We start from the raw sequence: 26,013 nt of genomic DNA, 5'->3' as shown, positions 1-26,013 counted from the left end.
GTACAATACAGAACAATCACACAGAATAAATATATTAAAAACACCTTAATTCGTCTGTTTGCTTGGTGAACTGTCAGTGGTGGAGTTTAGTTGTTGCTGCTTCAGATGGCGTGGAAACAACTATGAGATATTACAGGCCTATACAATAGGCCATAAGATACATTGGAGGGGTTCGAGATGCTTAATGAGGGTTGTTAAGAAGAAATACATATTTTATTGTTTTTTATTCCTTTTTTGTGGAAAGAAAATATGTTTATATTTCAATAAAACCATCTGAAAAGCAAATTAGTCTTTGGTGAAAATATTAATAACTTACATATCAAAATGGCTGGCCCCATACTGTATAAGATACATCATGACATCCTTATTCTGAAAAGTAACTAGAAACTCTTCCAACCAGGTAAATATAGTAAATGTGTAAATTATAGTAACTAAAAATGTTTACAGTAAATGGATTTAGTTACTTTCCACCACTGTTTTCAGTAGTTAAAATGAATACAGTATGACACAGTAGTCAGTCTTACCCTCACAATTTACCTTCCTGTTGCATTCAAAGAAGTGTTGTTTATCTTGAATGAAGTGGTGCTGTAGAATTATATTATGTTTTTATTATCATTTAGTTCACAAACTTTACATAAATAAGAATCTAACTATTTATTTATTTTTTTGGTGGACTCCTTTTTATCTGTTGTAATGAACACATTTTGCCACCAGGTGTCGGTAATAAACCACAACACTGGGTGTCGTCGCGCTCTCGATAACCGACGAAGAAGAACCAACACCCCCCTCAGGGCTCGGAGTTAAAGGTTTCAGACACTTTCACTGGCCGTAAACAAGGTGGGGAAACCACGTCCAAAACGACTCCGTTTAAGAGGAACATCTTATAAAACTAGATCGTTTTGATTTGGCTGTCTATGTGTGTTAGCTAGCATCTTCTCCAGCTTTATTCTGCTGTCATTAGTAACAGAAAATATATAGAAGCTAACGTTAGCTTAGCTCGGTGTTAACCAACGTTGAGTATCCGCTGCATGGGATTATTTTAGCTAATGTTATTTTATAACATCCAATCCGTCATGTGTCTGTACAATGGTACGAGCTTGTTATAACCTTAACATCGTGTAGTGTAGTTGTTATTACACGCCTGTCTGGTTAAATGGGTTAAATGTGCCGCATTCAACCAAGTAATGGTTAATGTTTAGCGTTGATCAAATATTATTGTAACACGTTATTTGTTTCTAATTCATTAAGCTGCACTGTTATAATTATGTTATACACGCTAACATCATGTTTTTCCTTGTCTGCTCAGGTTGCACCTGTGTGTCGTCTACATTAAATTACAGGAGACTGTAGCAGCTGTAGATTCACAATACAGGACTATAAGGTTGCATCACCTTATAGCTTAGTTCTCATTGTGTCAAGAACCCACTAAGAAACTATTAAGAGGTGTGGAGCCAGGATCTGGAGCCCGGATCTTTTTTGTTTTCCTTTGAAGACAAATGGTTTGAGCCATGGATCAAGCTGTTGTGGACGGTCCTGTCACCCTCGTCATCAGGGCTCCAAACCAGAAGTATGATGATCAGACCATCAACTGTTTCCAGAACTGGACTGTGGAGAAACTCAAAGCGCACTTGTCAGATGTGTACCCAAGTAAACCAGTAAGTATTTCACACCAGTCAACTCCAAGCTGCTGAGATGGAAACTTGAATCATGTGTGTGATCTCCATTGCTTCTGTCATCCAAGACAGACCATCACCTGTGTCGAATCACTGACTAGAATCACTAGAGTTACATCCTGTGTGTTGACTTTTTCCTGTGTGGCAGGAAATGTGTTGAAAAACTGATGATATTAACATTCAACTTTATTTAACCTCAGATAACAATAGTCATTTAAGATTTCATATCAATTGCTATGAACACTTCAGTGGGTTTCACTTGAGTTTTAGATTTTAAAAATTTACTTTAGACATTCACACCCAACATTTTCTGGCTCGGCTGCTCGGCTGCTCTTGCTGCGTGAATTCTTCTGCAGTTCCCCCTCTGACTCCCTTTGCTATTGAATAATCATAAACATGACACAGTCCATTAGCCTTAATCTGCTCTCTGAAGTGAAACAAGCTAAGTTTCATAGTGTCATAAAGAAATAAGAGCCTTGGAGTCTGTAGATTTAAAGTGACTCCTAAGTCACAGAAAGGAAGGCGTTTAGATTCCTGCTGTATTGTGCTGCTAATCTGACTGTACTCACTTTCCTCTCGGCTCGGTATATGTCCTGATGCAATCATAGTAAACACAAAGCGACAAACTGCTCTCCTGTAAAGCTGTAGAGTAATCTCTGTAAGAACAGCCTGTTTGTTAGTGTAATTTAACAGTTTTTAACTGTGGCAGCATGAACCCAGAACAAAAGACTTGTAGTTACAAGTTGGCCAGGATTTAAAATAGCCCATTTAAATTCCTGAATGGTTGTACAGTGAATGTAGGCTTCAAGAGGACACACTCTGACCTTGTTGTACTGTAGGTTTAATCCACAGTTAAGACCCACTTATCCCAGTTGAGGTTACTATCATCTCATCCTCATTACTCGCACACACAAAACTCTTCCCTTTGATGCCATGCACTACATTTCAGAATTTACTGTTCCCTTGGTAGATTATACTGTTAAACTGCTGCATCAATTTTAACTGGTGATGTTTAAGCAGGACTAACACAAAATAATTGACCTATATTTTCCCTAATATACATGTTCTCTACTCTGACCCTGTTATCATTGTAAAACTGTGTTTTTAGAGCTCCAAAGACCAGAGGCTGGTGTATTCTGGGAAACTGCTTTTGGATCATTTCACCTTAAAGGATGTACTCAGAAAGGTAGGTTCTATTAGTTGTTATAGGCTGGGTGTTTATCAAAATGATTTTAGTTTATCATTATAAGAATATAAAGGATCACTTGGTCTTCGTCTTTCAGGATTTTGAGCTAGATACAGATCTTAGTTTCACTTAAGACAAATCTTTTTTTATACAATAGTTGGTCTTCCCCAACTTAACAACAACCTCAACCCAGAAAGAGGTAGAGGATAGAGAGAGAGACAGACAGACAGACATGAGTGAAAAGGTGCTTTGTCCTTTTTATTTATTTTAGTATATTTTTTATACTTCGAATTGATTTTTCTTTTGCAACCTTTTACTTACAAGGCAGTTTTTAATGATATAACCCATTATCACAGATCATGCATCTGCCAGTCTGTACAGCATCTTCTGTCGGTAGAGAAGGAAAAAAACTGAATACTTAGGAAGAGCAATTGGAGCGGAATCCCCATTCAGTACATGCAGATAGACAGTAAACACACAATAGAGCAATCTACACCCATAAAGTTAAGAGGTTGATCTCTTTGTTTTCTTTGAATATGCAAGACTGTGATAATGAACTGTATTGTGAACTTTACTGGCTTCTACAGCAGGATGAGTACCATATGCTCCATCTGGTGTGCGCCTCACGAACCCCTCCCAGCTCCCCGAAGCCCCCCCGCAGCCGCGGTAACAAGCCTCAGGAGAACACGGCCAGTCCCACGGTAGGTCCACCATGCACTCCTCACACATTTCCATTCATTTCATCATCATCACATTTCCTTTCATCATTCAGCTCACTGCTGCAATCTGTACCTCAGAGGATTTGGAGAACGTCGCTCGTCTTTCTTTCAAGATGAGCCATCAACTATATAAATTTCAGAACTGATTTTTCTGCTTACAGCCCCTTCAGAACTCAAGTAGTCCTTCCACTGGTCAACATAGCCAGTCACAGACTACAGAAGAGAACAGTGATGAACTCAGACAGCGAGCCGGACATTTCCCCTACCACCAGATGTATTCACAATTGATGCACAGGTAAGTCTCTGGACTGGTGAAACTTTAATAACCTCTGCAGTGCAGAGTTAAAGGGTGTTTCTGTAAGCTGACTTTCTACAGCACCCAAACATTTCTATTAAAAAGTTAAACTGTCAAAGAATAATTCTGGACCTTGACAGTTTATCACACACAGTAAACTTCGTTAAACCCTTCGAAGACAAGCACCTGACTGCAACAAGTTTGTCTCACGTCAGTCAACTTTTCATGTAGAAGACGCAGTCCTACAAGGTCGGTCCAAGTATAATTTCCATATCACTGGAAATGAATGCTGTCAGATTAACGCAGAGGCTGCAGAAGCAAAAGGGAAAACATGCAGTGACAGATTTATCATCTCCTGCGCACCACAGGAATAAAGTCAGTATAATAAATTATGAGTGAGCTCCTTTTGCTGTGTGGTGCAAAAGAGTTAAAGAAACACCATTTCCATTTCTTTCAGGCCACAGGAGGGAACAGGAAACACTCTTCCTCCCTCATATCATAACTATTCTACTCCCCGCTTCTGCTTGCGTACAAGGTGCCCAATATCACGCAAGCATTGCTGTCATCTCCTAAAAAGGAGACAGCAGGAGTTTAATCTAACGTATCTCCAAATTCAACTGTTTTTGTGGTTTTATGTCTTTTTTTCCAGCTGGAGTCAGTACTCCCCACAGTCAACTCCTCCGAACATGCCCGCCTATTACAATCCCATGACGCTGATGTGGTGGCAGCAGTTATATGCTCGGCAATATTACATGCATTAGTAAGTTTATGCTTCCTGATCAACATTTGTAAAAAATTCTTAAAGCATAAAATATCTCACATCCTGCCTCCTTCCCTCCAGTCAGTTACTGGCTGCCTCCTCTCAGCACCTCAGGCCAGACCTGCCCTCCACCCAGTCTAACCAGCACGATCCGCTCAGCCAGCGACCTCAAGCAGATCACCGTGGCAACCCAGAGGTCCAGATGAACGCCCAGGGAGGGGAGATCCTGAATGAGGACGAGCTAAACCGGGATTGGCTGGACTGGCTGTACACGTTTTCACGAGCCGCGATCCTGCTCAGTATAGTCTACTTCTATTCATCTTTCAGCCGATTCGTCATGGTGACGATGGCCATGCTGGTGCTTTACCTGTGAGTGATCCCTTCACCTGTGTCTGTCAACCTGAATTAAACTGCTGCAGTGCTTGCCACTTTAATAGTGATGTTCTCACTTAAACATACAAAATTAAATCTTAGCAGTGCTGCTTGCAAGTGGTTCTCATGGACACACAGTTCAATCAACAGAAATATAATTTTTGATATTATGTAGAGTAATAAATATAATTTGAAGGAATTCAAAGCATATCAGATCTACAGGTGAAGCGTTTTTTGGTTTCATAACACTACACAGGAGAACTTACTTTTCTCACTGGAAACTTTATTTTTATTAAACATGAAACTACTAACTGAATAATCAAAATTATAATTGATTGTGGATAAATGTCTGAAAATAATCAATATGGGCAAGACGCTAAAACGCCATGTGTGTTTTTTCTCTGCAGGCATCAGGCCGGCTGGTTTCCTTTTAACCTGGAGAATGAGCTCCATCTCCCTGGAGACAGAGCCAATCAGGACGACATGGAGGGAGAGCAAAACCACGACTTACAAGAAATGGTAGCTGCCTTTTTCTAAGCTTTAGTGAGAACAGTAACTCAGGACTGAACATTCACTGAATGCAGTAAAAACATGGCATGAAAGTTAAAAGATTAGTATGTTTCAGGCAACAAAGCAAACCTTTAGTCATTTTAGATTATTTTATTTGAACATGATGAAACCAAATTGGTAGTTGAACAATGAAAGTAACTTTGCATTAGGGAGTTATTAGTGAAAGTAACCTAGGTATTATCTCAGCTGACAGTCAAATATAGTCAGATAAACAATGTTCTGTAGACACTACTGTAGTGTGGAACGCATCTCACATGGTTGTGTTCTTCTTGCAACATCATCGTCAACAGGAAGGAATTATGGATGACGGCTCAGATGACGAGAGGGAAAGTGGAGAGGAAGGAGCAGAAGATCCAAACAGCGGCCCCCACACAGGCTTCCTGTCGTCCACATGGTCATTCATCATAACCTTCTTCATGTCGCTCATCCCTGAGGGACTGCCAAATGCTGCTCATTGAACCACAAGCACCATGAGCCACCACAGTTCCACAGAAACGCATTCTTTAAGAGGAGGGCAAATTTCCCACCTGCTAAGGGAAACTGTTTGTCTGTTGCAGTGCAGTGTTATAGTTTCCCAATATTTTAGTCTGTATCTGAGACTTTGAGCCAAAACACATAAGACTGATGTAATATGAAATGAAAAGAACATTAGTTCAGTCTCACAAGGACCACTAGTGACGCCTTGAAAACATAGAGAAAAGAATGTGTCTGCCAATGTATTGTTTCTATCATTTATAATATAGAGACAGCAGGCGCATTTATAAAGAGAAATTATTATAGCGCTGCTTGTGTTCGGCAACCTGAGTCTCCTTTTTCTGTTGAAGGAGCTGCTGAAATTTGTTGTAATAGTTTTGTTTGAGTGATAATGATCTTTGGTAATGGTGGTTGCATTGAAACTAGAAAGGGCCACTTTAGTCCAGAAGCTGAAGTGCAGCAAGTTATTCGAAATGGTGCGACGTCTGTGATAAATGAGTGATTTTTGGCCTGAGAAGTGTGTAAACACATTGTGTACTGTGTTGAAGTGCAATGTAGAGTGACGTTGGCTACTGGAAAGTCAATCAATGTGTGACTAGTTCTCTTCAGAAAGAACTGAGAGAGGCAGATGAACTGATCTCCCACCACTAATGGAATATCAAGCAAGATGGTTGTTGACCTTGAGCAGACAGAAGACATTTTTACCTTTCCTACTGTTAAATAAAGCACTGCATCAATGCAGAGCTCATGTAGGACAAACCTAACACCTCTTGAGTTTGCAAAAATGTCTTGTTGCTGTTAAATTTAACATGTTGTGTATAAAAGTAATCCAATCCTAATTAAAACTACCTTCATGGTAATGCAGTCATTTGGCACTGCTATTTTTTTTCTCCTCTAACTCAAGCAAATGGCAACATGATCAGGAGCCTTACTTGTATTTAGAGTGTATATGTTAGATGCATGGATGATTATGTTTCAGAAGCTTCGAGAAGCTTCTCGTCTCTTAAACAACCACATCAGAAGACACATCTAACATCAAAAGATGTTATTCTGTTTCTGAGTCAAATTATTGGAAACTAATAAAACTGGGTTAAGAACTGTCCAGTGGAAGAAGGTCATGTGGTCTGATGAGTCCAGATTCACCCTGTTCCAGAGTGATGGGAGCATCAGAACAAGAAGAGAGGCAGGTGATGCACACATCATGACTAGTGTCTACTGTACAAGTCTGTGGGGGGAGTGCTATGATCTGGGGCTGCTGCAGTTGGTCAGGTCGAGGTTCAGCAACGTTAGAATGAGGTCAGCTGACTACCTGAATATACTGAATGACCAGGTTATTCCATCAGTGGATTCTTTTCTTCCCTGATGTCACGGGCATATTCCAAGATGACAATGTCAGGATTCATCAGATCTGACAGAGTGGTGCTGGAGAAGACTTTGCTCAGCAGCCCGTCTCTCACATCATCAACACAAGATCTTGGTGAAACATGAATGCAACTCTGTACGGGAATAAATCTCATGACGTTGCAGAAGCTTATTGAAATTATGCCATGGTGAATGTGTGCCGTCAAAGCTAAAGGCGGTCCAACAAATTATTAGAGTGTGTGATTTTTTTTTATCGAGCTGTGTATATAATAAAAACAACCAAGCATATCAGCATCACATAATTACTAAAGTTCCAATACGTTATTATTATGCAAGTGAGTTTTTAGTTTTGATGATTTTAGTATTTTTCTTGTGATTGTTACAGTGTGGTGTACCTGGCAGCTCAGCAGCAGTTGATCCCATGCTGATGCAGTTGCCAACGTAGCACATTTAAGCTGAGTTACACTCATACAGGAATAAATACAGTAACTCTTTCTATTACTGCAAGGTACATTGTTAAACCAAGGGCTTCCTGTGTTCAGGAACAGAAGGTTCTCTTAATATTTAGCAAACTGTGCTCAGGGACTTTGCTTTCACATGCAATCCCTGACACCGAGGACCTTCAGTACATTCAAATAATGATGCTACACAGTCTTACTCTGCTCCTTTTACCATTACTGGGCCACCTGTGCAGGTATTCCATGCACTGGATTTTAGGTTATGCTAAAATTATGCAAACATACTTTCCCAACCATTCTACGCTGCGCACAATGAAAATAAAACTTTAAGGTAAGTTGTTATTCTGTGCAGTAATTTAATGGCTTTGAAGACAGCTGTGCATGTCATCCATTAAATCTATGCTGGTTTAAAAAGCCTTCTTGAAATTATGACATAAAAGTAAAGAAAAGGTTTTTTTTTCTATTTATGAAATCGAAGTGACACAGAACCTCCTAAATTGAGGAGGTATAGATGGAGGGATATCTGAGTAATGTGCCTGCAGTGCTCAGCTGTGGTGTGTAACACAGATCTTTGCTGCCACCTTTTGTCTCCAACATTAAAAATACCAGTCTACATTATGTCTGCACACAAATCTAATAACACTTAATGCTTTTATCCTTCATCATTAGTCACATCATTAATAGTGATATTGAGTGTCTGAAAAACTATTTTATTTTCATGCAATGAGGACAGTGTTCGTCTAAATGTCCTTACACATCTTTTCATTCATTTTAATTTCTTAGGTTGGCGAGCATCACAAGTCAGTACACGTTACCTCTCTGTAAGAATAATAATATCAATAATAATATAATAATAATAATATGGCATTTACATTTTGTTATTTGGCAGACACTTTTATCCAAAGCAAGTGAGGTGCAAAGCAAGCAAATATCTAAGCCAAGGAGAAGAACATTGAAGTAAAATGTTCTAGAAAGAGCTGTTTCAGTTTCATGGGGTTTCAGTGCAAGATTTCTTTTGTTTTGTTTTAGGTACAAAGAAAGATTTGAACTGTTAGAGTTCTGTTTTCAGCATCTTTTATTTGAGAACAATCACTGTGGACCCTATGTTTTATATTGCAGCTATAATTTAATTACTGGAGAACAAAACTCAGCTTTTCACCACCTCAGATGAAAAGGACCAAGCTGTCTAAACAATATGTACTATAATCTTCACATTGTGGCGAAAATGAAGACAGAAGGACGTCATCATGTACACACCTTTATTGCTTTGCACCAATCAGCCATGACAGAAAGGTCATCATTCAAGATAACAGGATCCTGTGTGCTTCACTATTGTTTTGTGTCTGTAAATCAGAACAAATGCATATTTATGAAGTGATGTAGGTTAAAAGCTCCACTATTTTGTTGTTTGTTTATCTGCCTCCAAGGTCAAATGCTCCCTATGTGTAGGTCAATAATCATGTTTTTCAGAAAATAGATGTCTAGGAAAAGTTAGCTGATTTCATTTTTGATCATTCAAAAACCTAGTACCTCAAATTAATTACGGAACTTTTATGCTGTGAGCAAATACTAGAGCTGTGACAATAGAACACACAGAGAAACAGTATTTAGAGTTACATTTGTAAATGGATGATAACTCGAGTTACATTGTTTGAGTCTGTGGCTTAAGCTACGACTTTCACACCGATGTGGGATAACACTACAACAGACATAAGCGAACAAGCTGTGTACTGGTTCACTGCTGTAAAGTAGTGATGGTCTGTCTTTGGCATTTGTGTGCCATGTTGTGTGTGCACCAGTACACATCTGTTCTGAACACTTAAATTATCAGTACAAGACTTGCACATAAAGAGCTTCGACAAGGCACGTAAGCTATTGCCCGTATGGTCACTGTAGCTACCACAGACAGAACTAATGAAATACACAAAACTCTTCACAAATTATTCCTTGCCCGAATATTACCTAGGGTCATGAGTCCATACATTGCACGGTATGGAATACTTATTGCTAAAACAGCACTTAGCAAAATAAGAACAACTTTTATAGAATATAATCATTTTACATTTACTTTAGAAATATTTTGCATAAAATAATTTGCAATGCTAAACATACCAAATTATTTTTACACCACACACACGCACACTAGTACTAACAATGATACAGACAGTATAAAAACAGGTGTAACTACCTGGGGTCACAGATATCCTCTTTTTTTTCCTTTACACCTTACTACATTTTATGATATCATTTATTAAAATAGTGGTGATGCCAGTGATGAAGGGAGTACAGTGGACAGCTAACTAACGCTACCTTGTGACAAAAATATCAAGTGACCACATTCAGAAATCCCTCAAGACTCCTGAGTTGTTTAACTGACATTTGAACATCTGCTCTATAGACAGTATGAGAGGAGTAACCTTTATGTCAACACACTATATTCCATTTTACTTAAGAAACTATACTGGCAAAGTGCTTACTATACAGTACAGACTTCATATGGCCTCTGAAGTAGGTTTTCTATAATGTTACAAATGAGAAAAAAAGAGCATACATATGATCATATAATATTTCTATAACATATACAACATATACAATATAAACAGAGAGGTTTACAGAGAAAACAATCAAATAACTCTTGAGCAGCAGTATCAATACTGAGTGTTCCCCTGGAGAAACGAGAGACAATCTGTAAATAAATCTACAAAGATGTCTGCAGTAGTAGCTTGTTGTAGTATCAGTATCAGTATCAGTATCAGTATCAGTATTCAGGTAGAATGTACCCCTGTTCTGGTTTGTGCCATCTACTGTCCTGAACCAATTCTAACCATCGACAGTACCTGTACGGCTTAAATGAGACGACTTTTGAAGCTGGTGTAGTTTAGTGAAAGGTCTTAATCTGACCTAAAGGAAACAACAGTGCACGACAACTCACTCAATGAGCTGCAAGAACTATAAACGTACAGTACTGTGACTATCTAAAACAGTAACAGTAAATATATCCATTAAAATGAAATTGAAATTCAATTCACACAGCCTGTCCACTGTTCCTTTGGCATCTTTGGTGTCAATGGGCGATAAGACTGAGTTGGTTCCTAAATAAAAACAGGGGGGCAGTGGTGGACAGTAACAGAAGAATTTCTTCACCCTTCAAAGATGTATGGTTGACAGTACATCACTACAGCCATCTGCTTCAAGATTGGAATAGAGTAGGACTCACAGGCCTTGGGGTAGCTTGCCTGTTGTCCTGAAGAGGGGATCTCTGCAGGCAGATTGTGCTGTTCCAGTACTATGCCTAGTGTCGTGTAGGTATGAGGAGGGAGGTCCTCCCTTCATCACAAGAAGGTTTCAGCAGTGCAACTTTCTCCAGGTGTATTTTGGCTGATGTCGACTCTAACACAGGCCACCTTCTCCTGGCTGTTACACACAGATAGAGACAAAAACACAAGAGTGCTGCCATAAATTTATGTTGGTGCAGAAGCAACTGCAAATGTGAGACGGTGTCAGCTAGTGCTCGATTACTACTACTCTTAAAACACATTAGTGCCACCTACAGTAGGCCTTGCTGATGACAAGGCTTATGTGAGTACTGTGATGAAATACTCAGCTCTTAATTGTCAAAGTCCTAAATAACATTTCTCACCTGTTGTTAAAGTGTTTATAGCTCTCCATTTAAAGTCTAACTGGTGTAAATACATTTTGAAATGAACGTATTCCTGCCAACACATGTAAAGGAGCGAAAGAAGAAAACAGCAAACCTTTGCTTGTACTGATTTAGACCAAACAAAACAGATTTTTACTTTTTTAAACATATTTGCCTTCCAAGCGACAAAAAGCTTCAGTTCTTTTCAACATACTCTTGCAGAGTCTTAAAACATACCTGACATACTAACAGAGGACGTTCATTACTGTCAACAATATATCATATCATATTAAAGTTGTGCAGCTGGTTGCAGGGCCTCTGGAAAACCCCCAGATGAAATAGCTACCTTCCACTACGCTTCTCATGTTGACCACAAGACTCTGCATTCGAGTTCACTGCTTTCCACACTGCGGTTTTGGTCATTTCATCAGAGATATTTACAACCAAGGGGTCAGAATCAGAACTACATGCAAAGCAAACACACACACACACACACACACACACACACACACAGCACACACAAACGTGAAAACAAACACAAAGAGAAAACAGACATGTAGACACCAAATCAGTGGAGGAGGTTCACTGCAAAACAGCTCAAGAAAACAGACACAAACATGCGTGAAATCTGATTAAAACAAGTTAACGGCACAAAATAGCTGATTAGACAAGCCACATAGAGCATGTTCACGTCAACATGTACATTAAGAACAATGTGGAAACATTAACTGACATTAGTTGGACAAGGATAATATCATTTTAACGAGACAAACATTTTAAAACGTATAGTTTCCCCTTCAGAATTAGAAAAACACAACAACGTGTGAAGCAGTGTGTCTTAACGCCAGTGTTCCTATGAGGACTGATGGTTGTGGCCATGCACAAACTGACGAGCAGGGTTAGAACAGAGTCAGGTGGGTCAGATGTTTCGCATGGGACAAACAGCCCTGCTACCTCTTCGTCCATTGGGAGGCTGTGCGTCACTAGTCCTATTTTGTATCTGTTCAAGATGGACATAACAGGACACGGCTGTCTTCCAGTTTCAGATTTGCCATTTCAGGTTTTGTATGAAAATGGATCTCATGAGCCATTAAGCCAGACAGTGCTGAAGAATCAGTCTTTTGGACACTATACATAAAGCCCATAGAGCAGCACTATTAGAAAATTGTAATGATATAATAGGACATATCTATAAATGCATTTTTACTGTATTTTTATGGAACAGAATAAACCTGAAGCCTCACTAAACATTTCCAAAATGCTGCTTTTCACTGGAGCGTGGTTTGTAAGGTGCACTGCTCACCTCCCTGACACTGATTTCACTGGGATTTTGAGGCGGTTCGAGCTTTCATAACTAATGTTCAGTCCCATCTCCTCTTCTTCCTGCAGCATAGACTCTTCCTCCTGAGTAAAAAAACGGCATTAGAAACATAAATTAAAAACCAGCCATTCCTGCAGAGCAGAGAGTTACTTCCTGCAAAAACATTTATGACATGCAATCTTCATAATCACCGCATTTTAAACATAGACATATGAGCCAAAATGTTTCAACTACTCAGATGCAGTGAATGTTGATTATCTTTTATTGTCAAGGCTGGTGATGTACTGGACAGTAAGGGAACAATTGGTTCTTGTAGTCAGTGTGTTGGATGTGTAAGAAACGAGCAGAGAAATGGACTTTGACATGGGCCAAATTGTTACAGCCAGACGACTGGAACGGACCATCTCTGCAAAGTGATGACGGTTATGGAAGGAATTTGTTGAGTCTGAGTTAACAAAATATTGAGTGGCAGCTGCACAAAAACATTTATGTCACGTGTTTCTGTCACGAAAAAAAAAAAAAAAACTCTGTACCAGCTTTTCTCGTGCTTTCTTTTTCTTGTCATCCTCTTTCTTTTTCTTGCTTTCTGGAATTAAGTCATCCAGCCAGCTCAGCTCTCTATTGGTGAAGAAAAAGTCCAGCAGCTTTCGGATAAAGACCAGCGCCAGAACCTGGAAACAAACCGACAAGGAATCTATTATCACAGATTTTCATGTCACAAAATATAAATACACTAAAATAAAATCACATTGTACAATGTGAAATTCTTTTATCTCTTATTTTCATTTAACACTATAATGACCATAATCAGAACTACATGCAAATACACACACACACACACACACACATAGAAAAGGCATGTAGACACCAAATCAGTGGGAGAGCTTTGTTGTAGTGATAGTGATAGGTGCTGTTATGACAAGAAATATCAGATTTCCAGGATCCTGTACAAATTTACAAGTGTCCAAAAGAGAATTTGCAGGTGCTCTGAACTCAATATGCAGGAAGATCTACCCTGAGAGACACCTGGTGTCTACAACAGCCTCGCAGCTGGTTGGGCGGAGTGGGGTGACACGGTTCTGTCTTCTGCAACTCTACCATGATGAGACTGTGGATGTCTGTGCTGCTGTTTTGGTCTCAGTTTAAAAGCTGTAAAACCCCTAATTATGTATTATCTAAAGCTATTACAGCTTATACACACTGTGTGACAGTTGAGTGGGTAAGGCTTTAACGTCTCATGTAGCAGATGATAAGTGATTCAAGTTAAAGTCATTACCATCATGGGAAACACAACAGCTGCCGCAGAAACCTTGATAACCCACAGCAGCACTAAACAGGTGAGCTGCACCAGGGTGAAGATATGGACCTTCCACAGTGGCACATAGCGAAGATAGATCAGATCGGGTTGGTGCTTGGCAGGCATGCCAAACAACTTGATTCTGTCAAAGAACTACAGAGAAAATGAGAAGAATGAGACTCGCTGAGGGAGATAAGACTGTAAAGACATGAGGTGGTGAGGAAAAGGAAAGGAAAATGTAATGCATTATTCAAAAGGGGGAATGCATTTTGTTAAAGCTGTCAAAGATCCGGAATTCTGAAATAAAAGTGGAAAACTTATCTTTGCAGCTCATTACTGCTGTTCTGTTCAGAATTAAGAAGCACATTATCTTCAAAGACTAGAAGAGTACAGCCTTACTTGAATGCCTTTGAGGGAAGAGACACCCATGTAGAGAAAAACTCCATACAGGACTGGCATGGGAATGAACTGTAAAGTGCAGAGGCAACAGTATGCATTATTCAACCAATACCATAGAAAAGAGAAACTATCATGGCATTTGTTGCACCAGGACACAACATGTCCGTAGAAAACACATGCAGAAAAGTTCACCTTGAGCACTGACGTCATAAAAACAGAGCAACCCATAAGGACAAAGATCATGATGCCAGTGACCCGCTGCTCCCGGATGCCCAGAAACTTGGGCTGCTCTCCTGGAGCAGAGCAGCCAGACTCCACCTTCAGGCTGTTCACATGGGATATAGAGAGGACGGTTGCAGCCACAAACCATGGCAGGCCCAAAATGGAGCACACACCAAGCATTATTGCCACTATCAGCAAGTCCAGGTGATAGCCACAGCCTTTCTGCAGGATATACAGGGAAACAAGAAGTAAATTTAGATACTGTAGAGGAGATGGTGAAAGTCTGTCCCTGGGGAGCAAATGTACTCCTTAAATAAAAATAGAATAACAAGAACCTATTCAGGAGCATAATGTTAATTTGTCACCTCTGCACTTGGAATCTTGAGTTTTAAATGTTTGCCTGGCAGGTTTTTCAATGTGGGTAAGGTTTTTTTTCCTTTCATGCATGATCAACACAACAAAACACAGACTACAGACGGAGAATGTGTGAAGTTCAACCATAATTAAGGATGACAGGAAGAGAGAGAGAGAGAGGATACTGGTGAGAGATGAGTGAATTGTAGAAGATCAGAGAGGTGGAGTGATGTTACAAAAGTGAGTGTTAAGATAGAAAGAGAGTAAAGTGGGGGAGACACAAATGAGTTCAAAGTTAAAAGAAATGGATTAACCACAAGCCTAAACAGCACATTTGATAGATCAATAAACTTGTGTAAGTGCATTTTGTCTGTGTCTTCTAAATATATACACAGTAATCCAGTAATAAATACAGTAAAGTCAGTGTTCTTGTGATGAACATTGATATTGATATCACTGTACACTGCAGGAGACGTTTACAGGAGACGTTTACACACAGTACAAAGTGTATGTGACATGCTTTGGAAACATTCAAAAACCAATATGCCATTACTGTGGCTATGCACATAAACGCAGGAAATTTTGACTTAAAACATAAAAATAAAAATAAACTGGAGTTGCTTGTGATCTTGTTGACCACTCGGGAGGGTAACAGTGGTGTTAAATCTTCATTTGTACACAGTCTAATTCACAGTCGAATGGTGGCATCTGTAGTCTTTAGAAATTCATTTGTATCCAGGTTGGAAAGGATTATTTCTTTGTTCAAAGCATGGCATACAGTACTTACAGTAAACTTTGTCAGATCAGACTCTGATTTTTTCGGTTTTAAATAAGTGAGAACCTCCCAGAGAGTCCCTCAGACCTTAGTATTACGTTTTAGGTCATATTTATGAAGATATAAAGAAAACAACACCAAAAGTACATCTCTAGAGGCATGTCTGACCTTGAGCTTGTGCTCCTTGCGGTTTATGATGACTGCAGTGATCTGCTGGTCCATAAAGATGAGGATGGTGCAGAGCAGAGCAGGAAGTGCTGCCACCAGCAGCGTCCACCAGGGATTTTCTCCTAATGGATCCATCAACCAGCCTCGATTCTTTGTAGTTGGCTGCAGGGAAAAGGTATGGATGTTCTACATTTAGATAGATCATATAATGCATAAAAGAATCATTTAAGAATATTTGATGATATGAACATTAATTTGTTTTTTAAAGGGTGAAACTTTATTTAATTTAGACTTTTCTTAAAAATAGGTTTACTAGGTTTAATCTAAAGCCCACTCTTATAATTTGGACAAACATTAGATAGACAAACTGGAGCAGGGTACCTCAAAGCGGTCAGGAACATTCAGTTTCGGAGATGGGATCCCCATTAGATAGTCCACCATCACCATAACCATGATGGTTATAAATACACCAAAGTCGCTGATAGTCGATCGCACCTACACAACACATGCAAAAGCAACAAAGGTATTTTTATTGCGTGATTTGAGAAGGCCATGTATGCTATTCTCACTCTCAAAGCCACAATTAGAAATAGCAGCAGCTTCAGTACAACCACAGTTATTTACTGCAGGTCACTGTCAAGATTCACCAAAGTAATAATTACATTTGTGCCAACAGTAACAATTAAGGCAATACTAACACCTGCTTACACAGAGACTGTCTGGTGCTGTGGAGGATGCAAAAAGTCCCTAACTTTCCTTATATGAAACAGCCCCTGAATACTAATAACTGACACAATGTAAACATTTACATAGTCTGAGAGGATTTTAGCTAAGATCTGCACATGGTGCATACACAGCAATATGGCACAGAAATTCAGCTGTGATTTATTCATATATATTATTTTTACCATTAGTTTTATTTTTTCATCCAGTATTCTAAAATCTTTGAAGTTTGTTTTTTACTGTTGTTAAAAGAAAACACTTGTAGATTAACAAGTAGTATAACGTCAGCATACTAACAAATCTATCTCTAACATCTCACCTTGGTGGGAAAATATCTCTCTGTCTTGAACTGCTTGAGGAAGGCAGACAGGAAGAAGGTGGTGAAGAAGAGGATGATGGACCAGAAGAGAACATCGGGGATGTAGGGCCCATGGTGACCACAGGCCGAACCCACAAACTCCCCATGAAGCTTTTTACACATCTAAAGAACAGAGAATTAAATCAGTATTGTAAAGCTAATGTATAAAATGTGTTCTGGTAATAACAGTAATGACTGATATATGAGAGAGTGTGAATATCTGTTTGACGTCCTCATTTTTTATTATGATGTGAGTGTAATTACTGCCTATGACAATGGAGGTCCCTGTGCTGTATGCTTGCCTCACCGAAACACTGAGGCTGTTCCATGGAATAGAGTCTGAGCTGTATCCTGTCCGGTTCCACCCCTGCATCAGCTCATCTGTGGCATTGGCTGGTGGAGAGCACTGACACCTGGGGACAAGTGAACAAATGTAGTAAGTAAGTTAGTAAAGTCTGTACCCTGATTCTAAAGAGAAAAACATTTACATTTATATTAAAGTGAATTTAAAACAACAACAGGCTGCAGCAAATCATCTGCTAGCATCAGTTATTTCGAAATCTATTATTTTACAAGGGGGTTATTTTCATTTCAGCTCTAGGGATGTAGTGGGAATGGCCTAAGCCACAACAATTACAGTTTTCACCAGTGTGTTCTTCAGTCTGTCCTAAGCTGAAGAGTTTCTTATAATAGGGACATGTTAACTAACACGGACACAGAGGCAAAGATAATCTGGTAAATGTAAAATATTGATTTGATTGGTTTGAACAAACAAATTCAGAAATTTCTTAGTTTCTAGAAATTCATCTTAACTCTTAGTTGGGGTCTAACAGAACATTTAAGAGAAAAGTTAATAATATGAAACTCTATTATGAAACTAATTCCAACCTCAGTACTCACGAATATAGGGTAAGGTTGTCCAAATTGTTATGTGTGTTGACAGGGTAGTGTTCTCCCAGGTGAAAGAGCTTCTCTAGAGCCTCGTAGATGAAGATGATGCAGATGAGTGCAGCAAAGGCCTCCTCTGTGAATCGGGTGATGTAGCAGACCAAAGAGCTAGCGTCTGTGGCCACCAGGAGAATACACAAGAAGGCAGTCCACAGACCAATGCTGGTCCGCAGTGACAGATACGACAAGCCATAGTCACTGGGAAAGAAAAACAAACATGTCAGAAAGGAGAATAAAAGAGGAATAAACATGAATCTGCAAAAGCAAATCTGCACATAAGGGTTGAATAGAAGTCATCTCTGCTTTGCAGACTGACTTGACTATTTGTTTCATCATGTCACAGCAAAGGTAAACATGATTGAACTTACTTGCAGAATTTGAAGAGGATCTTCTCAAACACTAACACAGGCCCGGTGCTGCCAAGAATAGTGAGAGGCTGGCCTGCGAAGAAGGAGTATGCCACTCCTGTCAGTGATGCCCCAAACAGAGACTCTATGGCACTCTGTTGACACAGAGGAGACGAACGGAGTGAGGGAAGGAGAAAGGGAAGATGGGGCAGATTGAACCAAACAAAGGTGCATAGAGAGGAAAGGCTGAAGGAAAAACAAGAGTGGTGAGGAAGAGACCGCCAACCAGAACAAAGAGATTTTTGGTTAAACAGACATTCATAGCTGTGTCTGAGAAGCTAGATAAACAGTTTGAAAGTTTCCACCCTGCTGACTCGTCTGAAGTCATCTCCCTGCATCTATAGCCCCACTAACCCCTGTGGAGTTTACTCAGACACATCACACACGCCAGCACACAGACTGTGCCTATGCCAACACACTGTATTGCTCAATAGGGACATCTGAATAAAAGGGATGACATAGACAGAGAGAGGAGATTAGAACAGAGGGGCACTATATAGAACACACGTATGCAGTTTGATAATAGCTCGTCATTTTTACCAAGGGACAGACTGCGAACAAGAACCACAAACAAATATTTTAAATGCTCATATTTGATAGGCAAATGACTCTGTGGGGTTGTTGTTACAATATGTCACTTAAAAAAGTGACAGGCTTAGGGAGCTTAGGGTTTTGATCCCCACCGTAGTCTCGAAACACACAAGCACTGACTTTTGAGAGTTAATCTTTGGAACTTACTATGTTGCCTTTAGTTGCCTCCCCAAGCAGACCTCCAAATGTAATGACAGGAGACATGCAGGCGCAGTAGAGGAAGAGAACAGAGGCTAAACACTGCAGACTGAAGGAATCCCTGAAGTCGCTCCAGAAGAACGGTACCTTCCGCTTGACATCTAAGATCAAACCTCCAAATATCCTGGAAGATGAATGAGGTAGATTTAAATATTTGAACCTTCAAGTCGGAGAACATGACAATATTACTACAGTGACATGGTTAATAAAAAAATATTTTAAAAGCATCAGTGAGTTGTTTAAAAAGAACTCCATCAGCATGAAGTAATAATCTATGATTTCTGATGTCATTAAGATAACAACAGCAGTGTTATTAACTGAAATTTGTCATAGTATCACTAACTCACTTGTTTTTTATTAAACAAAGCAGTTCACAATGTCTACTATCATTCTTACAATGTGCTGAGTCATGTTGTCTTTACAACTGTAATAAATTTAGAGCGATACTGTTCATATTATAAGGTGATTAAAACTGCAACTATGATTGCGGTCTAGGTGTTGATGCCATATTTACTCAATTAATTAGTAGAGTTTTATGTTTATTTGCATGAAAACTAGTTGCTGCTTTGTACAGCATGAGGTTAAGAGGTAATTCAGCAACAAAGGAAGTGTTGCAAGCGTGTACCTTTATAGCATTCAACCCTAAAACCTAAATGGCACTGTGATGCATAAGTCAAAATTATTTAAACAGATGATTAGTTTACCGTGTGCACAGTGAACAGAACTAGTCTCTACCCAAGCTTTTTCTCAGTTTCTCCTCTGCTTTTCAGATTGCTTTTGAGGGATTCTATTTTTCGAAATCCATTTCTCACCCTGTATATCATTTTCTCTTTTCTCTGACACCTGTCTAATAGCTCTGCTTTAAGGCCTTCTTTCATTTTCCTTTCCCCCCAACACCTCTGGAATAACCTCCATTGCTTTTCTCCACAACCAGCATCTGTCCTTTATATAGCCCCCATTTCTGAAAGATTTCTTTATATTAGCCTTTTGTGCTTGCTCACACTCTCCTGTCCCCGATTAGGTCCCTCATACCATGAGCCTTTTATAGTTGTGGTGAAAAGGAGAGCAAATCTGTAAATAATACAGAGCCTCTCAGCTGACGTGAATGTGTGCGTGTCTGTCTGAGGTTTCAAATAAACACATTCTCCTCACTGTGTGGCCCAGGCTCTAGAGACCCAGCATGACATATCCATAAATGTCAGCTTAAATGTTACTTAAAAATGGGTGCTTAAAGAGTAACTACTATTGATGTCTTCTGTTACTATTACTATTTTAGAATTAATTAGATCTTCATTTTAGAGCTTTTGCAGCAATAATATTTTCACTATTGTTCATTTTTCTCTCAATTGAATCTGTAGCGTTTGTTAATAGCACTACTCTAAAAATAATATATTTAACATGCTTATTTGTGAAGTGATAAAGTTGTTAATGATAATAATAATAATAACAGCAACAACAACAACAACAACAACAATAATAATTTACTATGCATACTTCCCAGTTCGTTGTAGCTCAGGCGGTGCATGATGGTCCTCCTCCTTTTCCAGCTCTCCAGCTGGAGACGCAGAGCCATTGAGCTGGGACGGCCTCTTCCTCTTCATCTGCAGATCAAAAGACATTTAAATTTAATCTTTTACATATTTCAATTCCTTAGCTGTCATGATGATTTAAATCCATAAGGGGGCGCTCTCAGTGTGATTATAGTGGTAACAAGTAAAGTGCAAGATAAAGAAATGCAGATAAGTCAGTGATCTAGTAAATGTGTGTTATTATAATAGTTATTGGTTAGCATGCAGATGGGTAAGGGTCTGCACAAATGTCAGTGTTTGTTGAATATGGTAATTTAAGTCAGTGAATACACAATCACAATCAGACTTCTTACCTGAGAAGGGACGTTTTTAGGGGGTTCAATCCGAATTGTGGGGTCCCATTCTCCAGGAGGTAAGACAGTCACTTGATCAAGGAACTCATCTATCCCAGAGAGGAGATCTGTTCGGTCTTTGGCCTTGTATGCCACATCGTGGAAAATCTACATAACGAATATCATTAGTAGTTATTAAATGCCTCTGGCAATAAACTTTGCCTCCTTCTGAATGAGATGTGAGTGCAGCAAATCAAAGAATTACCAGATCAGCATGCACCTTAGATTAAAATATGTTGACAAGTAATACCTTATTAAGAAATTATATCTTTCTCTTACCTCATCCGTCATCAATGTAGCCATAGATCTGCCAATCTCATGGTACTGTGGTCCTTTGCCATGAGGACCCAAAAGCAGGAAAAGAAACCTTTGTACAAGACATTCTTTGTTATTTCTCACAACAATACAAGTATTGTTGCCATTGCTTTACCATAAAACATTTTTATAGATGATTTTTAGCAGGTAATTTATGAGAACGTCTGGAGACAGCTTAGGTACAGTACGTTGTATGGTATTGATGTATAATTTTTGGAGTAATAGTCTTTTTCATGGTATTATTGAACTATTACTGATTATTATACCTTGTGGGAACCGGCACCTCTGTGAGACCTGTGATAAGAACTGCAGGGGACAGTCGTACAAAGGCAATTATGGGCTTCTCTAGGAAGTCCACTTCTCCTACCAGCACATTGGAAGCCTCAGCACCCGGAGGAATCTTTTTCATGAAATTCATATCCACCTGAAACCAGTGAAGCCAATGAAACTGGAATTAGATATATAGACAATTATGAATAATAAAAGAGCCATAGAAGAGGCAGTTTGATGGAAAAAAAGGGATTAAGCCAAAGGAAGGCAACAGAAGTGCTTGTGAAATGAGATGAATATGTGGGTGTAAAGCTAACTGCTACATTAAAAACCACAAAGTAATAAGAAAATCCTGTTGTTGTAATACAGCATCCTATTTCCTGAATACCATCCTTATGTGCATGGGAAATAGCCTTATTGAATTATATAAACACTGCACCTTATTTTTGGCTTAAATTATGGTTTTATACTAATGGCAACTTGCCATTTTATTTAATGGATAGGGGAGTGCAAAAGAGTAGGAGGGATGGAGGGCCATGCGAGGGAGGAATTTCTCAAAGTAAACAGTTATATAACTACATAAGACTTTTACTTTGATGCTCAATAATTATTCCATTACAGGCGGAACAATGACTGAAGGAAGGGGTGGTGGGTTTGTGATTGTGACTCTCAAAGAGGTAGCTTTCAACAGATGCCACTGAAATGTCTGTGAAGATCCAGAAACTGAGGGAAAACTCTGATGAACTTGGTCATGGGCCCTTCCACCACGATGGACTGTTTCTGTCCACCCTATTGTGACTAGGTTACCTTGCTGAAGTCGACACTGCTGCTTTCTCTACTGACCCCTGCTTTGGACGGCCTCCTCTCCATCGCCTTGCTGCCATCCAGGTTGTTTGGGTCAGAGTTCGGAGACGCCAAAGATCCTGGGAGGGACAGGGCAAGAGGAATGGAAGAGACAAAGCAATGATGGACACTGTGTAAGTACTGGGCAGGCAATGACTGGAAAAAAATGGCTGTGTGGCTCACCATGAAATGCCATCTGTGATGTTATTGTTACATGCCATTTGTCTTTACTTTGATTTTCTCTGTGCTCAGGATATTATTTAGGACAAATGTAAAAATCAACTCCTACTTTAGGCATGGGCTCAACAAACAGGAGGCAGTTTACAGGCCCTTAGCAAGCAAAAGTGATAAAAAATCCAGATTACACTGCAGCCCACATATATTTGTAATGCAGTGCTACAGGTTAAAACAGGCTCTGTTTTAGTGTGATGTTTTGAAAAATTAACCATTGCATCAAGGATACACAGTACATTCACTGAGATGACATTGTACCATGGATTGAATTACAGTCTAATGCCATTCCTCTGGATCCCATTAGGTTCACAGAAATAGGATCTGGGATCTTACTGTATCAATTGATGAATGGCAAACAAGGCCAAAGCGATAAAACGCAAATAAGCTACCACCACAACCTGTATGCACCGCACATGGAAGACAATATTTCACACAGCACTGTTGCAGATTACGTCCCATGTGTTGAGCTCAATAATCTAAGCCAGTCCTGCTTAGCTACAATTCATGTCAGTTTTGAGGTAGAGGTCAGAGGATGTGTTTTGTATTCTTGACAGTTCACCTTCCTCAGACCTTCAAGCGTTGAAGCTGCAGTATGCCTGTGCATATTTGTCTGCACACTTCAACAGTGCTTCTGTGATATCATTAATACCACATACAGGAAACGCTAGCACTCGAGGTGACATGACAGTAGGATATGAAATGAGGGACAATGTATTTAAATTAAAGAATAGCATATGCATACTATTCTCTAAAATTCTGAACCAACACTTCTTTTACCAGGTTTTCCATTTTTATAAAGTTTCCACATCTACATCAACATTTTGCCACCAGGAAGGAATGAAGCTAATACTAAATCAAATGCATTTTTAAAGCCCAAGTCAAAATTAAAATGTGCTTTTTCTGCCAGCATGTGGCCTGGCCAATGAGCCATACCCTTGAACTGCACACCCTGGAGTAACCCCAGTAGATGCTGGGTAGCTGTGACTGCTGAACAGGAGCATGATTGCTCACATACCGGACAAAGCCTTTTGGAATAAGGGAGGGATTAGCTTATGTTGAGTCCGCCAACACACTTCATTCAGGAAGGCTAAGCTCAGGAATGCTCCCCCATACCAGCTTTTTAACAGCGCTCTCATTTGTATGCATAAAAAGTAACATAAATAACTGAGATTATACAGATACACTCTCATGTACTGCGTGTGACTTTACTCGCAAAAGACCTGCACAGATGTATATAGCTTGGTTTAGTTATTGAAAGCAGTCACATAAATACAGTAGTTATGTAACTACACTAGATTTCTATGAGTTTATCATTCTCCAATTTTAAAATGACTTCTCTTTCACAAAAGTAAGCAACCAAAGTCTTGTAGATGCTGGATGATGAACAGACAAGCCTTAAGGTTTCAAAACCACCCTCCACGTTATTATAAAGTCAAGTTATAATAATATGGAGCTAGTGTGCCAGGGATTCCCTGCATGCCCTGTGAACAAGTCTGTCACCCAACACTCCATACTTAATGGGTCCACAGCGTGTATATTTATAAACAGCTTTACAGTACTGCAAGAACATCTATTGCATTGCATCTCAACTATAATTATTTGCAACCAGTGAGCCAGCTATTACTGGCATACAGACAAATTTCCCGAAATGACACATTAAGGTCTTTTTACTGTCTAACACTATATCTCTGCTCAATCAACGGATTGCTATTTTGAGTCAACATCGTACAACAGTCCAGTTTATACAACCTACAGGGTGCACAAGAGCACATTATTACACTGCTATTATGAAGGCTTGAAACCCCCCTACTGAATTATAACCCACACACTGATTACATAGTGCTTGTCTCTTGGGAAATACTGTATATTTACTTGAAGGGGATACAATTAGAGATGTGCATCAGCTATAATAACACCCACAACAACTTTTCAGATTCAGCTCCCACCAAGTGACTGCTGGTTCTACTGACCCATACTGTGAAATGGAGCCATCCCCTGAGTGAAAGATTAACACACACGCACACACGGTCTAATAATAAACTTACAATGCTTCGCTGGAACAAAAAGTCATTGTAGGTGTCAGTTTGATAGTACATACAGTACCAGCTCTCCCACCCTCATCTGAGTCTTATATTTAGCCATGCTGCTGGAGCACATTGCCCCCACTACACTCTTAATCGGGTAAAAGAATGTTTATTCATGATAAGGAAGAAGAGCATGGGTGCCAAATGATGTAATGGGAAAAAAAAACAGTTGCATGACAGTTATATTTGTGTATACTCAAAATGAATCATCTGAAGATACATGTTACATCTCACTGGGTTGCGGCCATATTGTCAGTTTGTAAACACAACACCAAAGACAAAACACATAACTAAACATATAGATAGAAACATAAAGATTTAACAGCCAGTGATGTTCCATGGCTACACTGCAAACACTTTTTGTGTTGTGTTATTTTTATGATGATGATAATAATAATAATAATAATAATAATAATAATAATAATAATAATAATAATAATAATAATAATAATAATAATAATAATAATGGAAATTTAATAATTAGCTCCATAGAGGAAACCACAGTCCAGACCTTTGCACATCACAATGATGTTTATGTATTTGACATTAAATATTGTGCTTTATTCAATTCGATATCCTTAAGAGGTTGTGTTTGCAAGTTTCCAATAAACAAATGACTAAAATATGTTACTTGTAATGAGATAACTGAATATTTGCATAGCAATGTATCTGCAAGATCTCTGAGACTGAGACCCTTTTTTTTTTTACATTGATTACCTATCTATTAAAGTAAAAAGTCTAATCAATTTTCCTATTAAATATATTTTGTTTAGATTAAAATACATTTTGCTCTAAATAAAAAAAAATATAATAATATTGCTCAGATTGTGTAACCTGTCTAAAGTTCCAATGCACTTTGCTGGAAAAGCAGGAACTTAACATGGCATGCCATTCCACTTAATGAGATCTACACTGAGACAAAGTGTCCCCAAGTAAAGATAGACCAGCTCTGGGCTAGAAAATAGTCTTTCTGCCCAGCTTGTGTAAAAGTTTATGGATACACAACACTGCAAACCAAACAACATTTAAACAACTTTTTTTGTGACTGATTGGAATTTATCTCTATTGATATCATA

General features: G+C 39.1%; 2 protein-coding genes across 11 annotated transcripts in view; one reads left to right on the top strand and one right to left on the bottom strand.

The window, feature by feature from the left end:
* Positions 1–762: 762 nt before the first annotated feature.
* LOC113155410 (homocysteine-responsive endoplasmic reticulum-resident ubiquitin-like domain member 2 protein) lies at positions 763–6,917 on the top strand. The gene is made up of 9 exons (XM_026350110.1): positions 763–837; positions 1,307–1,655; positions 2,782–2,859; positions 3,447–3,560; positions 3,740–3,873; positions 4,523–4,633; positions 4,715–5,002; positions 5,413–5,524; positions 5,866–6,917. The coding sequence occupies exons 2-9, from the start codon at positions 1,509–1,511 to the stop codon at positions 6,031–6,033; spliced, it is 1,152 nt and encodes a 383-aa protein (XP_026205895.1). The 5' UTR covers positions 763–837; positions 1,307–1,508; the 3' UTR covers positions 6,034–6,917.
* A 2,197-nt stretch (positions 6,918–9,114) lies between these two features.
* Positions 9,115–26,013, bottom strand: part of LOC113153240 (sodium bicarbonate cotransporter 3-like) — a 36,308-nt gene continuing 19,409 nt past the window's right edge. For 5 of the 10 annotated variants that reach the window (XM_026346771.1, XM_026346777.1, XM_026346774.1 and 2 more), the window contains 18 exons: positions 22,584–22,699; positions 21,773–21,930; positions 21,471–21,558; positions 21,153–21,299; positions 20,765–20,871; positions 19,220–19,394; positions 18,443–18,576; positions 18,027–18,272; positions 17,434–17,539; positions 17,088–17,249; positions 16,427–16,540; positions 16,046–16,207; positions 14,719–14,970; positions 14,527–14,595; positions 14,107–14,280; positions 13,364–13,501; positions 12,813–12,913; positions 11,998–12,509 (listed from right to left, as the gene is read on the bottom strand). In XM_026346771.1, the coding sequence (XP_026202556.1) occupies positions 12,269–12,509; positions 12,813–12,913; positions 13,364–13,501; positions 14,107–14,280; positions 14,527–14,595; positions 14,719–14,970; positions 16,046–16,207; positions 16,427–16,540; positions 17,088–17,249; positions 17,434–17,539; positions 18,027–18,272; positions 18,443–18,576; positions 19,220–19,394; positions 20,765–20,871; positions 21,153–21,299; positions 21,471–21,558; positions 21,773–21,930; positions 22,584–22,699 (2,690 nt within the window). In that variant the 3' untranslated portion in view covers positions 11,998–12,268. Of the gene's footprint in view, positions 11,284–11,855; positions 11,973–11,997; positions 12,510–12,812; positions 12,914–13,363; positions 13,502–14,106; positions 14,281–14,526; positions 14,596–14,718; positions 14,971–16,045; positions 16,208–16,426; positions 16,541–17,087; positions 17,250–17,433; positions 17,540–18,026; positions 18,273–18,442; positions 18,577–19,219; positions 19,395–20,764; positions 20,872–21,152; positions 21,300–21,470; positions 21,559–21,772; positions 21,931–22,583; positions 22,700–26,013 lie in introns of those variants that run through there. The other 5 variants (XM_026346773.1, XM_026346778.1, XM_026346780.1 and 2 more) reach the window with 3 other exon arrangements.

Source organism: Anabas testudineus, chromosome 11, assembly GCF_900324465.2.
Source record: "Anabas testudineus chromosome 11, fAnaTes1.2, whole genome shotgun sequence".
Taxonomy (NCBI): Eukaryota; Metazoa; Chordata; class Actinopteri; order Anabantiformes; family Anabantidae; genus Anabas; species Anabas testudineus.
This window is presented reverse-complemented; position numbering and strand designations above follow the sequence as displayed.

What these genes read in the sequence shown, in the direction of transcription:
- LOC113155410 (XM_026350110.1), top strand. Translation starts at nt 1,509, where the DNA reads ATGGATCAAGCTGTTGTGGACGGTCCTGTCACCCTCGTCATCAGGGCT. An exon ending in TAAAGGATGTACTCAGAAAG is followed by an intron (nt 2,860 to 3,446) that starts GTAGGTTCTATT and finishes TGGCTTCTACAG; the next exon opens with CAGGATGAGTACCATATGCT. An exon ending in AGAACACGGCCAGTCCCACG is followed by an intron (nt 3,561 to 3,739) that starts GTAGGTCCACCA and finishes TTCTGCTTACAG; the next exon opens with CCCCTTCAGAACTCAAGTAG.